Source organism: Chiloscyllium plagiosum, unplaced genomic scaffold, assembly GCF_037043375.1.
Source record: "Chiloscyllium plagiosum isolate Xiang-an unplaced genomic scaffold, Cpla_swu_hap1 HiC_scaffold_39, whole genome shotgun sequence".
Lineage (NCBI taxonomy): Eukaryota > Metazoa > Chordata > Chondrichthyes > Orectolobiformes > Hemiscylliidae > Chiloscyllium > Chiloscyllium plagiosum.
In genome coordinates this window covers 16199416-16212908 of record NW_028270177.1, presented here as the reverse complement: position 1 = coordinate 16212908, position 13493 = coordinate 16199416, and the positions used below count along the sequence as shown (strand labels likewise).

The 13493-nt window shown below is 44.6% G+C and overlaps 1 protein-coding gene across 2 annotated transcripts in view; it reads left to right on the top strand.

Annotated features, from left to right (window-relative positions):
• Positions 1-1490: 1490 nt before the first annotated feature.
• The window catches only part of igdcc3 (immunoglobulin superfamily, DCC subclass, member 3), a 118065-nt gene continuing 106062 nt past the window's right edge, over positions 1491-13493 (top strand). For both annotated transcript variants that reach the window (XM_087981242.1, XM_043677044.2), the window contains exons 1-2: positions 1491-1627; positions 8340-8645. In XM_087981242.1, coding sequence (XP_087837368.1) covers positions 1555-1627; positions 8340-8645 — 379 coding nt within the window. In that variant the 5' untranslated portion in view covers positions 1491-1554. The remainder of the gene's footprint in view (positions 1628-8339; positions 8646-13493) is intronic.

Below are 13493 nucleotides of genomic sequence, written 5' to 3'. Positions count from 1 at the left end.
TCTCTGAGCAATTAGGGACGGGCAATAAAAGCTGACGGAGACAGCGATGACTTCATCCTGTGAATGATTTTTTTCAAATTGGGATTGTTTGTTCTCTGAACAAATCCATTAGTAATAGCATGAGAGCAAGGGCAGAAAGCTGATTTATTGTAATAATATATACGATTCAATTTTATTTATAAGACAACATCACAAATCCTGTAAGTCCCATGTCCATCCTTTCATATAACCTGTGAAGACAGGGTTAATCGGAACTTTCAGAATTAGCATTGGAGATGTAGCCAATGAAGAAAGCAATTGCAGGGCTTTGGGGAAAAGGTGGGGGAAGTGGGCCAGCATGGGTATGACGGCCAAATGCCCCCCACCCCCATCCCGTTCAATCATTACAGAATTCTTTTTTCAGGCCCAGTACAAGTGTTTTAATAACAAGTAGCGGAATGCCGACAAATCCCTCTCCCAGGCACTGCCTTAAAATAGTCGTACAATTGAAATTCGCTGGTTGCCCCTCTAGATACTTCAAGTCACTGCTTCCGATATCGATGCGGATTTGAAAGTTCACAACATGCCCTGGAGGGGAATATCACAGCAAAAAGAGACATTTCGGAACACTGGGAGAACAGAATAAGGCTCATTAACACGCGTGGAACATCTTTTGTTTTTAATGGAGGTAATTGTGTTCCGCGGAGTTTGAAAAGTTCCATTCCGTGTGTAAAATACTCGGACTGTTGTCATAAGAAAGACCACAGCTTTACCCTTCAGTTGAGAGTTATCTTGATACTCCTGCCTTACAGTGTCTCAGAGAGAGATTTTTAAAACAAAGTAGACCACAACCTCCCTCTGGATTCATAGAAAACAATTTGCGTTTATATAACGCTTTATTCGGTCTACTTTTACATTCCAAAGTGCCAAGTACACATCACTAGACACATATACATACACTGGAGCTTGAAGACGTCGTTCTAATTGTAAATGCATCCTGACAAAACTGTAACTTTAAGCCTGCCTAATAACTTTCTGGGGTTTGGAAGTGGGGGTTGTGATGAATGAGAGACGATATCCTTCCTTCCTGCCCCGGGCACTCAGCCCGAGTTTGTGACCCTGGATGTCAAAGTGGCCCCGGGTGAAGTTGACTCTATCCACGGCAGAGCTCTGCGCTGTTTGTTCCCTTTCAGCCCTCGATATAAATAAAGAGCGGAGCTCGCTGACCTGTGGATTCAGGCGAGTGCACATGGGGAGCCCCGACAGTATGTATGTTTGTTTGTATGCATGCATGTGTATGAGAGAGAAAGAGAGAGCAGCTCTGTGGCCGGAGGCAGCAATAAGGTGACTGCAGTCCCCCCCCCCCCCCCGGATGGTGGCCTCTCTCCAGAGAGAGAGTGTGTTTGTGTGAGCGAGAGGGAGAGCGCGGGATGCTGACACGCTGTGATAGATGAGCATTGGACAACACGGCGTAAGCAGATCCACCCCCCTCCTCCTCCACACACACACACACCGTGTGCCCTGCACTATGACTGTCGGTGTGCTCCTGGCTTGAGGATTAAAGTGAGGACTGTAATGGCGTTGACGAGCTTGCCTATGCCCTGCTGCTGTTGCTGTATCCTGGGCTCCCTCCTGCTCGCACTCGGGGGTGAGTAGTCTTGGCTTTCCACAAAGTTGCATTCTCTGTTTTATTTTCCCATCTCTTCTTCCCCGCCCTCTCTACCCACCCCCACCCCCCAAAAAAACACAAACAAAACAAAAAGAAACCCCTCTTTTGTCTGCAGCCGCAAATTCGCCCAGTGACCTAAGGGGGCAAGTTGGCCGAACGAGGCTGGTGGAGACGGGTCAATCCCGAAAGTGCCTCCCCACCCTCGCCCCAAGCCAGGAGAAGCGAAATGTTTGTTTCCGCCTCTCTCTTTTACTCCCCCCCGTGTTTGACAGATGGAGGGTACACTTCCGAACCATCTGCTAGTTTTAAGATAGAGATACACCCACCGACACTCTCTCTCGGACCCCTGGGGCATGGGTCTCCTTCACTGGAATCACACTGCTCCCCCCCCCCCCCCCCCCCACCGGGCTAGGATCGGGGAAAGGGGCTGATCGACCGTGAGCAGTACCTGCAGACTCAGAGTGGGCTGGGTGATTTTTAACCTGGGAGGGAGGATCCCAAAGCGAGTCAGGGGGTCAAAAAAGACCCATGCAATTTGCTGCGGTATGGGCAGCATCTTCCCCCTCGGGGGGAGAGAGAAACCCACCAGAAAGTCTTTTGTTTAGTCGCTGCTGGGGTTTTTTTGGTCCCAGGGAGGGCTCATTTTTTGCTCCTTCCCCCTCCTCGTCCTACCAAAAGTGGAGGGTAGTGGGGGAGAGAAGAGTAGATCTGGTACAGAAAATGTAGGATAGAGTAGGCGCCTGTGATTGGAGCTGGGCGGAAAGTTGTTTAATGTGCAGGGAGGTGGGGGGTTTTGTTCAGGATGTGGCTGCGGTGAGAGGCAGCGTGTGTGTGTGAGTTGAAGGCTGTGTGTGTAAACAAGGAGGCATCTCCCAGCCCCTGAGCGTGGCTAAACACAGCAAACAGCCGCTGCAAGGGGCTGGTGTTGGGAATGAGAACCCAACCTCTCCCCATCACACACACACACCCTCCCACGCAACACCCCCCACGCAACGCACCCCCCCCCCCTCCCCCCCCTCCCCCATCCCCTCTGTCAAATAGCACCGGAATAACCTGGTTTCAAAACAGTTTTGAAAATAATGTTTTTCAAAAGATCTGAAAGACAATTCATTCCAGCAGGAACGCCCCTTCCAACCTGCTTTTAGGCTTTTTTAAAATTTAAAGTTGCTATGGATACATGTTTAGTTTAAAACCTCGGATCACCAACAACACGTCGGAAGTCTTGCCATTTCTGCATCTTGGTTGAACTTGTTTCATATTGCAATCAACTTTACTAGCCCGGCGTCGGACTGGTTTCCTGGTCCCGGGCAACTCCAGACCCTGGGGCCGTCAAAAGTTGGAGGAGGTCCCGAAGGGGAGGGAGGGATTCTGGAGGATGTGGGGGTGGGTGCAGGGGGAGGGGAGGAGGTGCAGTGATACAGGAGGTGGGGAAGGGGCAGGAATTCAGGAGGGAGAGTTTTGCACAAGCCTATGGAGAGAGTTGAAGGGGTGGGGGCGAGAATGGTGAGTTGGGTGGGGGAAGGTTGGTGAGTTGGGAGGTGGTGAGGGGAGGGGGAGGTGGTGAGGGGAGGGGGAAGTGGTGAGGGGAAGGGGAGGTTGGTGAGTTGGGGTGGTGAGGGGAGGGGGAGGTTGGTGAGTTGGGAGGTGGCGAGGGGAGGTGGGTGAGTTGGGAGGTGGCGAGGGGGGGGGATGGTGAGTTGGGGGTGGTGAGGGGAGGTTGGTGAGTTGGGGGTGGGTCAGGGAAGGGAGGTTGGTGAGTTAGTGTGAGGGGAGGTTCGTGAGTTGGGGGGTGGTGGGGGAGGTCGGTGAGTGGAGGGGGAGGCTGGTGAGTTGGGGGGAGGGGATGCTTGATGAGTTGAGGTGGGGTGGAGGAGGGGAGGTTGGTAAATTGGGGGTGAGGGGGGAGGGTTCGTGATCTGGGTGTGGGAGCTGATGAGCTGAGCTGAGGGGTTTCTGCAGCATCCAAACTGGACGATGTCAGTGAAAGCGCAGCTGCACCCTCAAGCGATTCGAGGGTTTCTTTTTTTAATTTAAAATTCTGGGAACCACCCTCAACTAAGCTGGGGGAGGGAGGAAGAAGGATATCAGCACAGCCCCCGCGGGAGGGCTGGAATCCAGGGAGGGGATGGAGGGGGAGACAGTAAAGTGCGTGGCCGGTGACCCTCTTTGTTAAAGCACATGGTGCCAGACCCTGCCTCACTCTCTCCTCAGTTCAACCCCTCAAACTCTAAACCCCACAGAGACACTGTCCCAACGATAGCACTGCCTCACCCACCAAGATCTTGCACTTAACATGGTCCAACTTTAAGTTTCTCAACTCTCCCTCGTCATTCTATCCAGTTGTTTAGTTTTGACCTGCCTGACGAGAACGGAGCCATCTGAACGTAGACAGAACACAGGAGCTGTATGCACTGCCGTGTTTCTCAAGCACTTTCTGCTCCTACATCTGCGCCTGCTCTAACGCTTGCTGTACAATTATGCAAGTTACCACACTTCAAAAGAATGCCATTGACTGTAAAACATTTTCGGGCATCCTGAGGTCAAGGAAGCTGCTGCTATGTAAATGAAAGTCTTCCTTTTGTTAATCACATAAATAAAATTCAGTGGGCAATGGTGACGTGCTGGGAGCAACCACTTTGTGGTCCATGGCCACTCTTATTTAATGTAAGTCTGCAGTGAACATGCATTGCTAATAAATCGAGTTTGTGATTGCAGTTCTTTGCAAAGAATCACTGCATATCACAGGGCCTCGGGAGCACACTGTGCTGAGAGCAACAATGGGAGAGCACTACGTTGATAATCTGGTATTACGTAAAACAGGCAAACAAAGGATATAACCAGCAAAAACAAAAGCAGAAAAACCCGTTAACACCCAGCAATTATTTTGATTTAAGAGTCCACACTCAAAATGTTAAGCACGCTGTTCTTTGCACAGATGTTACCTGACATACTGAGTGCTTCCAGCATTTTCTGTTTTTGGGTCAGACTTTCAGCTTTTGAAGATTTTTTAAATTTAAAGGATAGTGCATCTCAGTAAAGGACTATAGGATTGTCAGTCAGGGACAGTGTCCAACAGGAGTGCATGCATTATGTGTAAATCCTGATTTATTCACATTCATAACCCTGAAGTATGATCTGTTAAAGATAACAATGGGTCCTATTCTACACAGTATGAGAACTCTGCTTGTGAATGTGATTCAGACCTAAAGAGAGGTTTAGAGATCATTCCAAAGTGACCTGTGACACTAACAGAATCTCTTAATTGATCTACCTTTTTCACTGTCTTTTGGTTTCAAGCACATGCCTTGTTAAAGATGTTTTCTGGAGATTGTGACTTTCAACCTGGTTGTCATCTTTTGCCTTTGGGCATGAGGGGAAAGGAAGGCTTCCTGGGTTTAGGAGCTGTTGTGTTAAATTGAGCTGCACTTCATGAAGATTATTCTGGAGAAGTGCAGTATTATAATTTTAGAGCCTTGTCTAAATCTGGAGCCAGAAACAAAACTCAAACATTGCTCTTATTGTTTACAGGGAAGAGAGTCTGAGAATGTACAATCTAAAGCTGGATATTAATTTTTGGCATATTTTACTGCAGTGCTGAGGGTAAAGGATTCTTGAGTATCTGGCATCTTGATGCCTTCTGGAAAGAAAAGTGGCCCAGAATTTTAGAAAGGAACAAGTTGATCATGTAGGACTCATATTTCTTGTGCTAATATCTGGCATAGGTACTTCTGTGTGTGAGTTGTGGAGGCTGCTGTGTTAATGGAAGTCACATCCACCCTATGAATGGAGGAGGTGGTGGTGATGTTGAGGGTGACACAGGGATTGTAGGGGTTCTTTCTAAATGACACTTTAACAGAACAAATTAATGTATAAGTATAAATAGGTGTTCAAATGCACTCCAAAGCCTGCAAGGTAATATTTTAAAAATACTTGAGCATAAAAAGACTCAGGAGCAGCTTTTCCTAACACAGTAAGTTTGAATGGGACTTGAAAAGGAATCCATCCTATCAATGTTGCGAGATGGGTTCAGAGATTTGTATGTACACTAAATTTACTGTCCAATTATGATCAAGCAATGTATTACACTTCAGGTGTTAGAGGGCCTTGAGCAGCGTTAAGACAAATTTGCACATTGTGATATTAATTTCACACATTGGTGAATAATTGCCACCAGTGAACTAAAATTCGGATTTAATCAGATATGAGGGGTCAGGCCCAATTAGTTTAAATAACATTGTACATTTCAAAGCCAAACACTGTTAGTCATATTTGAGCCAATTGTCATTCACTGGAATAAAACAGTGTGGTTCCTGTTCTCAAATACTGTATTTAATGTAAAGTGAGGACTAGTAACTGAGACATTTAGAGTGCTTTATCATAGATCATTTTTCAGCACTAGTGTCCAGTTGAATGCAAACTCTGGGAAAGGTTGGCCTGCAACAATTGGAAAATTATTATACAGAAAATCAAGATTTTGTTTTGGTTAGCATGAGCCAAGTCACCTACTACACAAATGTATTACTTGAAAGCAGAAGCCATAACTCAGAGCAGGTGATGAGGAGGTCTTAAAATGAAGACAGCACTAATAACAGCCAAGAGGGAACATAATGCATGCTGCATAACTGTACATGAAATGGGAATGGTGAACTGGTTCAGAGGACAAAAGAGGACACAGGATCTGGATGCAACCAAATAGGAATGCATTTTATTTGACATCTCTCAGGTTGCTACGCTGAGAGATTCTACCCCAAAGGAAGTTTAGGGAAGCATATCCCAAGTGAAGCAGCCACAGTCACACAGAATTCGATACCATTTCCCTCATCTATAAGATTAAAATGGCCATGATGGATAAAGCCAGTATCAGTATTCTCAATGCTTACTGAATAATGCAATTTGTTTCAGAGAAACTCTTCTGTATTGTCCACCCTTTTCTTGCATTGCTGCCGTTGTACAGGTCAACTAGTTCTTCGCTTATTTTATTTGAACAATTTTATCTAAAATTTAAAGCTGATGGGGATTAGTGTAGATTAGACAGCATTAATGCTATGTGCGCAATTACCTGCAGAAAACTATCTTAATTGTCTTTACATGCTGTGTGAAAGTAGGCCCGCATAGATCCTCACTGTCTGATCCACCAAACTTTATTGTGAAAACCTCACTGTTAAAATAAAGCAAGTTGTTGAGTTTAAGCATTACACTGGAATGCTAGCTCTTACGTCAAAGGGATTTAAACATCAGGCATGTTGTACATATTGAAAGCAGCCCCTGAGATTCCAATTTCAACCAGTCGAAATGTGGAGACTGTTTTCTTTCTAAAGGAATGTTGAACAGATTAGATTTTGCTGACTTAATTGGAAGAGGAAGTTCTTCTTGTGCAAGCAGCAAGAATGAAAACTGCTGCTTAAGGCCAGCCTTTAGTTAACTATATGTTTATAAAAACTGCTGTAATTGAACAACATTAGGCATTGCCATCCAGGAATAGTTTCTTTCTCATCGATTGCCTGAGCACTTAACACAAGGAAAAATGAAACACAATTCTGTTATTTTACTCCATTGTATTTGGAAGGTGATGCACATTCATGATAAAACAATAAATTTTTGACATTTGTTGTTTTCAAATGTAACCAAATTTTAAATATGTATATGAGGCTTCCCAAGAATGTCAGCAGATGTCCGTATCCAGGCATCTGTTGGATTGCATGATATGTGTGGAAGCTGATAGGTAGTATGGATGTCTGAGAGTGTGTGTGTTTATCTATGACTGTCCATGTAAGATGATAGGGATGCATGATCCAAACTGCATTCAGCCTGAGAACATACCCCAGTATTTGCATAGGTAAGTGCTAGGTTTAGGTGCTGCATAGATTGCAGTCGCATTCTGCAAATTACTAGAATGTCTGCAGATACGCACATAATGTTATCTGCAATGTCCTGCATATGTTCTTAATTGTGCATATAATGGTCTACACTCCAATCATATATATGCAATTATTTGTGCAATGTTATCAAATGTGTGGTTGCAAATGAATAATTTTAATCTTGCAGATTCATGCAGGGTTCATCTGATGCAGAAAGGTGCAATCATATGTGGATACGTGGATGCATAGTTGTTGATGTGTAAAGTTACATTACATACAGTTCCTAGTTGTACCCTTACCCCTGTGTGTGTGTGTGTGTGTGTTTATACACATACAACTCCTTATAGTCTAGTTACAAGTACATGCCTGTTGTAGTGAAGTCAGTGAGGAAAAGATGTAAACTGTGAACAGTTGCTAGTATAAGATGAATGCTATGCAACATTCCCAGTGGCTCAATAGTTAATTACCTGAGCTGATGTGGGACTGAGTCATAATGGCCTCTCGTTTTCTGTCTAAAATGTTTTGAGTTAACTGACTTCTATCATAGAAACAGAAGGGTTGCTACAATTGGCTTTAGCCAGGTTCTGATGTAACCTGTGAAGATGGATTCAAAGTTTGTTTAGAGTTGTAAGGCTCCCTGTGTATACCTTAATGGCTACATCACACTGAATTGTTGATTTTATTGTGGATAGTATTCCTCTAAATCTGCAATGTTTATCTTTGGAAAAGTTCAGTGGATTTGTTGTTATTCAATATTGTCATTGAAACTAAACGTGTAAAAGAATTGAAATTGGGAATGATGCTATTATTTGTTTTGTTGTTTATATTTGTAGATTTAGGCCATTCTTCAGAATTGACGTTCACCCTGGAACCCAGTGATGTTGTGGCAGTTGAGGCACATCCTCTGAAACTGCACTGCCAAGTGGAAGGAATGCAGCCCATTAGCAAGTCGTGGAGGAAGAATGGCGTGCTGTTGTCTGATAGTGAACACATCTCGCTGCTCGCCAATGGATCACTCTACATCACAAAATTTCAGAAGCTGAGGGAGGATGGTTCCTCTGATGAGGGTGAATATGACTGCACAGCCCAGAACCACTTAGGATTACTGGTCAGCCGGAAGGCAAAAGTGCAAGTTGCAAGTAAGTGAACTAATGTTCCTCCTGAGAAGGGAGGATTACATCAGAACCTGGCAGCATTTTGGTAAGATAATTCGAGAAGCATAGGAATTTTGTTACTAGAACAGACATTTGAATTTCTGTCTCTGTCTTGATGCTAGATCCATCTGGCTTCCCTTCCCCACAATATCAGAATTATCCACACTATTCCCAAATTCACATTCTTTCTCAAATGTTCACTTAAGTTTTATTAATTCATTTAATTTGAGGTGATGATCTACTGATATTATCTCTAGACTATTAATCCAGAGACCCAGATAATGTTCTGGGGGCCCAGATTCAAATCCTGCTATGGCAGATAGTGAAATTTGAATTCAATAAAAATCTGGGATTGAGAATCTAATGATGACCATGAAACCATTGCTGATTGTTAGGAAAAACCCATCTAGTTCACTAAAGTCTTTTACGGAAGGAAACTGCCATCCTTACCTGGTCCAGCCTATACGTGGCTCAAGACCACATCAATGAGGTTGACTCTCATCGGCTCTCTGGATGAGTTAGGGATGGGGGAATAAATACTGACCGAGCCAGTGATATCCATGTCCCGTGAATGAATACATTAAAAATAAATTGACATCTGCAAATTGTTCACTAACCACGGCATGTGCTTCAGGTTCAGCCAATTATAGTAATAACTGGAGCTAAAGTGTAATTTCACTACAGTGTTGAGTATGGTGGTGTCCCCATAAGATTAGGAAACCACCTCTGGTCAGCAATGACATGTCTCAGGGGTGCAGTTGCAATGAGTAGGTTCCCCTCCCCCCCCCATCTTATCCCAGTTTCTAACTTCCAGCTCAGCACCATCCTCATGACCTGTTCTACCTGCCAATCTCCCATCCCACCTATCCACTCCACCTTCCCCTCTGACCTATCACCTCCATCCCCACCCCCATTCACCTATTGTACTCTTTGCTACCTTCTCCCCAGCTCCCCGGCCCCCAACTCTCCACCCTGGAGGCTCCCTGCCTCTATTCCTGATGAGGGGCTTTTGCCCGAAACATCGATTTTCCTGCTTCTCGGATGCTGCCTGACCTGCTGTGCTTTTCCAGCCCCACTCTGATCTAGAGTCAGGCACAATGGGCTGAATGGCCTCATTCTCTGCTGTAGTTACTCAGTGACTCGATAAGAATTGGGACCTAATACATGACAAGTCAGAAAATGTCAGAATCTCCCAAATGGGATGAAGCGTTCTTATTGAAGGAAACCATGTTCTGAATTGTATCACAGGGATTATTGGATTTCATCCCAATGTATAATAGAGGCAAAATATGTGTAACAGTCGTTATATGTCATAAAAGCCCATGTGGCTCACTAATTTCCTTTAGGGAAAGAAATCTGTCTTACCTGATATGCCTGCCCCATCAAGGAGGCTGGCTCTAAGGGCCATCTCTTAGCGATGGGCAATAGTTGCTGGATGGACCAGATGGCCACATTGCATGAACAAATTCTTTAAAAATGTCTCTGAAGGTCATGGAAAGGTTTTGCTTCCAATTAAAGCAGTTCCAGAGAAAATTTCACATGGTGCCACATGGTAAATTCTCATCAGAGGGATTGGTGCAAAAGTGCATTTGCACAGAAAGATGGAAAGTAGAATGGTTATGGGGGGTGGGTTTGGATTGGTGAGGCACATTTGAGGGAACTTGAAAGGGAGAAGCCATATATTATCTGTGTTTACAGGATTCAGAGCGGAGTGAACCTCCAGTATCTCCCCACGGCTCAGAAAGCTAACATGGTCTAAACAGGAAAAGCAAGAAAATTAAAGCTTGCAAAACAAAACAGTATCTGAATATTTTCTGGTAATCAATGAATAGTGAGAAGCTAGGGGCAGGAGGTCTCAAGTTTCAACGTCACGAACTGCTGATCTTTAGTCTGGATAGTGGTCTATGAGAGTGACCACTTTGAAGGTCATAATCAACTAGGAGAAGGTGAGAACTGCAGGCCCTGGAGATCAGATTTGAAGAATGTAGCGCTGGAAAAGCACAGCTGGTCAGGCAGCATCCAAGGAGCAGGAGAGTCAACGTTTTAGGCAAGAACTCTTCTTCAGAAGATGAAGGGCTTATGCCTGAAATGTTGATTCTCCTGCTCCTTGGATGCTGTCTGACCGGCTGTGCTTTCCCAGCACCGCACTGTTCAACTTTGAAGGTCATGTTGAGTGAGTTGGAAGCTGGCACCGTTTCTATAGCTCTTTGTGGCCTGTCGTTGATTTCATGTGGGACTGTATTGCTGTTGCAGTAGTATAGCCACTTTAAAGCCTTTTTAAAAGAAATTGGCCTGCCCTGACACTAGAGTGTGTAATTAATTTACTGAAAGACCCACTTTTGAATGGAATGAAACCTGTCAAGGTTACCATTAAACTGCTGGTTATTTAAACCTGACCTGAATTGAACAGGTCAGCCATTAGAAGCTGACCAGTGTATTGACTGCTTTTTGACCATTACTTCATTGGATTTATTGTGTTCTATTTGTGGAGACAAATTGGCTTAATTGCATTTTTCTATAAGAGCTCAGGTACTTCAATTCCCTGGGAATTGAATGGCCAAATTGCACTAGACTTGAACTGCTTGGATGGCAGTCATATGCTAATAGCCACCTGATATTAGGGTTACATGATGTGAATTATCACTGGGATGCAAGTTATCAATAGGTGATTACTTACTGGTTGTCTGAACCATTTGCTCAGAGTTAGATCTGGATAGAGTTCAGAACCTTGTCTTCGTTGGTTTCATTTCATTTTATTTGTTGCTCCTTGGTGCTTTTTCTTTTGGCTCCAAGTGCAATGTGTCATTTTAATAGATGCTTCCTTAGATCAATCCTCTTCCCTGACCAGGTGAAAACAATGACTGCAGATGCTGGAAACCAGATTCTGGATTAGTTGTGCTGGAAGAGCACAGCGGTTCAGGCAGCATCCGAGGAGCAGTAAAATCGACGTTTCGGGCAAAAGCCCTTCATCAGGAATAAAGGCAGAGAGCCTGAAGGGTGGAGAGATAAGCTGGAGGAGGGTGGGGGTGGGGAGAAAGTAGCATGGAGTACAATAGGTGAGTGGGGGAGGGGATGAAGGTGATAGGTCAGGGAGGAGGGTGGAGATGATAGGTGGAAAAGAAGATAGGCAGGTAGGACAAGTCATGGGGACAGTGCTGAGCTGGAAGTTTGGAACTAGGGTGAGGTGGGGGAGGGGGAAAAGAGGAAACTGTTGAAGTCCACATTGATGCCCTGGGGTTGAAGTGTTCCGAGGCGGAAGATGAGGCGTTCTTCCTCCAGGCATCTGGTGGTGAGGGAGCGGCGGTAAAGGAGGCCCAGGACCTCCATGTCCTCGGCAGAGTGGGAGGGGGAGTTGAACTGTTGGTCCACGGGGCGGTGTGGTTGATTGGTGCAGGTGTCCCAGAGATGTTCCCTAAAGTGCTCTGCTTGGAGGCGTCCAGTCTCCCCAATGTAGAGGAGATCGCATCGGGAGCAACGGATACAATAAATGATATTGGTGGAAGTGTAGGTAAAACTTTGATGAATGTGGAAGGCTCCTTTAGGGCCTTGGATGGAGGTGAGGGAGGAGGTGTGGGCGCAGGTTTTGCAATTATTTATAAAGCTGCATTCTGTCAATTACAAGCAGCACACAGGTCAGCCATCTCCTAGAGTAGTTGAGTGAAGGCAAGCCAGATGAAGCCAATGCATAGCTTAGCATAATGACTACCTCTTCATTTGTTTGCCTCCACTTGTTTCCTATTAACTGTAGATGGTATCCTAACTCTTCGCATTTCACTTGTTCCTTAATGAAAAATGAAGAATCTGCGGGTAACTCAGTTTCAATGCAGCAGAGTACAGCCAAGAAATAGCCAAGTTAACTGGGCAGCTCACTCAGCCACTGGGGAGCAGATTAGAAAAATATCTTGGAACAATACAATTTAGTGGACCCTTCAGTGTTCCCATATTCTAGGGAATCCAGATCCATATTCAATGATGCTGCACCCAGCTGCCTAGTTTGATTGATTATAGCTACATTAAGAACATCCTTGCTCTTTGTGGAGGGATACATTACTACGCAAACTAACTGCACTATGGTGCTGCCCTATTCCATCACTTTCTGTTTAATAAATTAAAGAGGAGGTCACAAGGAACTGTATCATGTTCAACACACTGAAGATAACATCTTAAACAGTTTCCAGAAAAGACCAAAGAGGTCGGCTCTTGCCCTGAAAACCCACGGGGAAAATAAATATGTAATCGAGATGCGGGCTTGCGGAAATATTACTATAAAGAGAAATGAACTTTGTGGGTAAATAACAGAGAGATGCCTTTGGAAAATCTCTGGACTAAGCAGAGTTGGAACAAAACTCAAAATTCACAAATTACTACAAAGGGCTTACACTCAGAAAAAAAATTGTTGGTGTTTAAAAAATATGATTGCGTCTTAACCCTTTATTACATCAGAAAGATAATGGCATCCTGACTGAAGCCAATAGACCTGATTGACTTTTTTGGGATAGACTTCGTAATCTGGAAATACAGATAATGGACAATTGTGATTCTGTGGTAAATCCTGAAATTACACTTTCTGTGTAAAGTCTTCAACGTTTGTTTCAAATGAAGACCTCAACTGAGATGACACGTGTTTTCTCACTTGGTAAAAGAGTTGCTTTAGACCTGCGGAAGGAGAGTAGCTCTTTGAAATGAAGTGACTATCTTGAACACCTATCTCCCATTCTATACAGAGCCTTGCGTATTTTGAGATGGAAATGTGTTGCTGGAGAAGCGCAGCAGGTCAGGCAGCATCTAGGGAACAGGAGAATCGACGTTTCGGGCATTAGCCCTTCTTCAGGA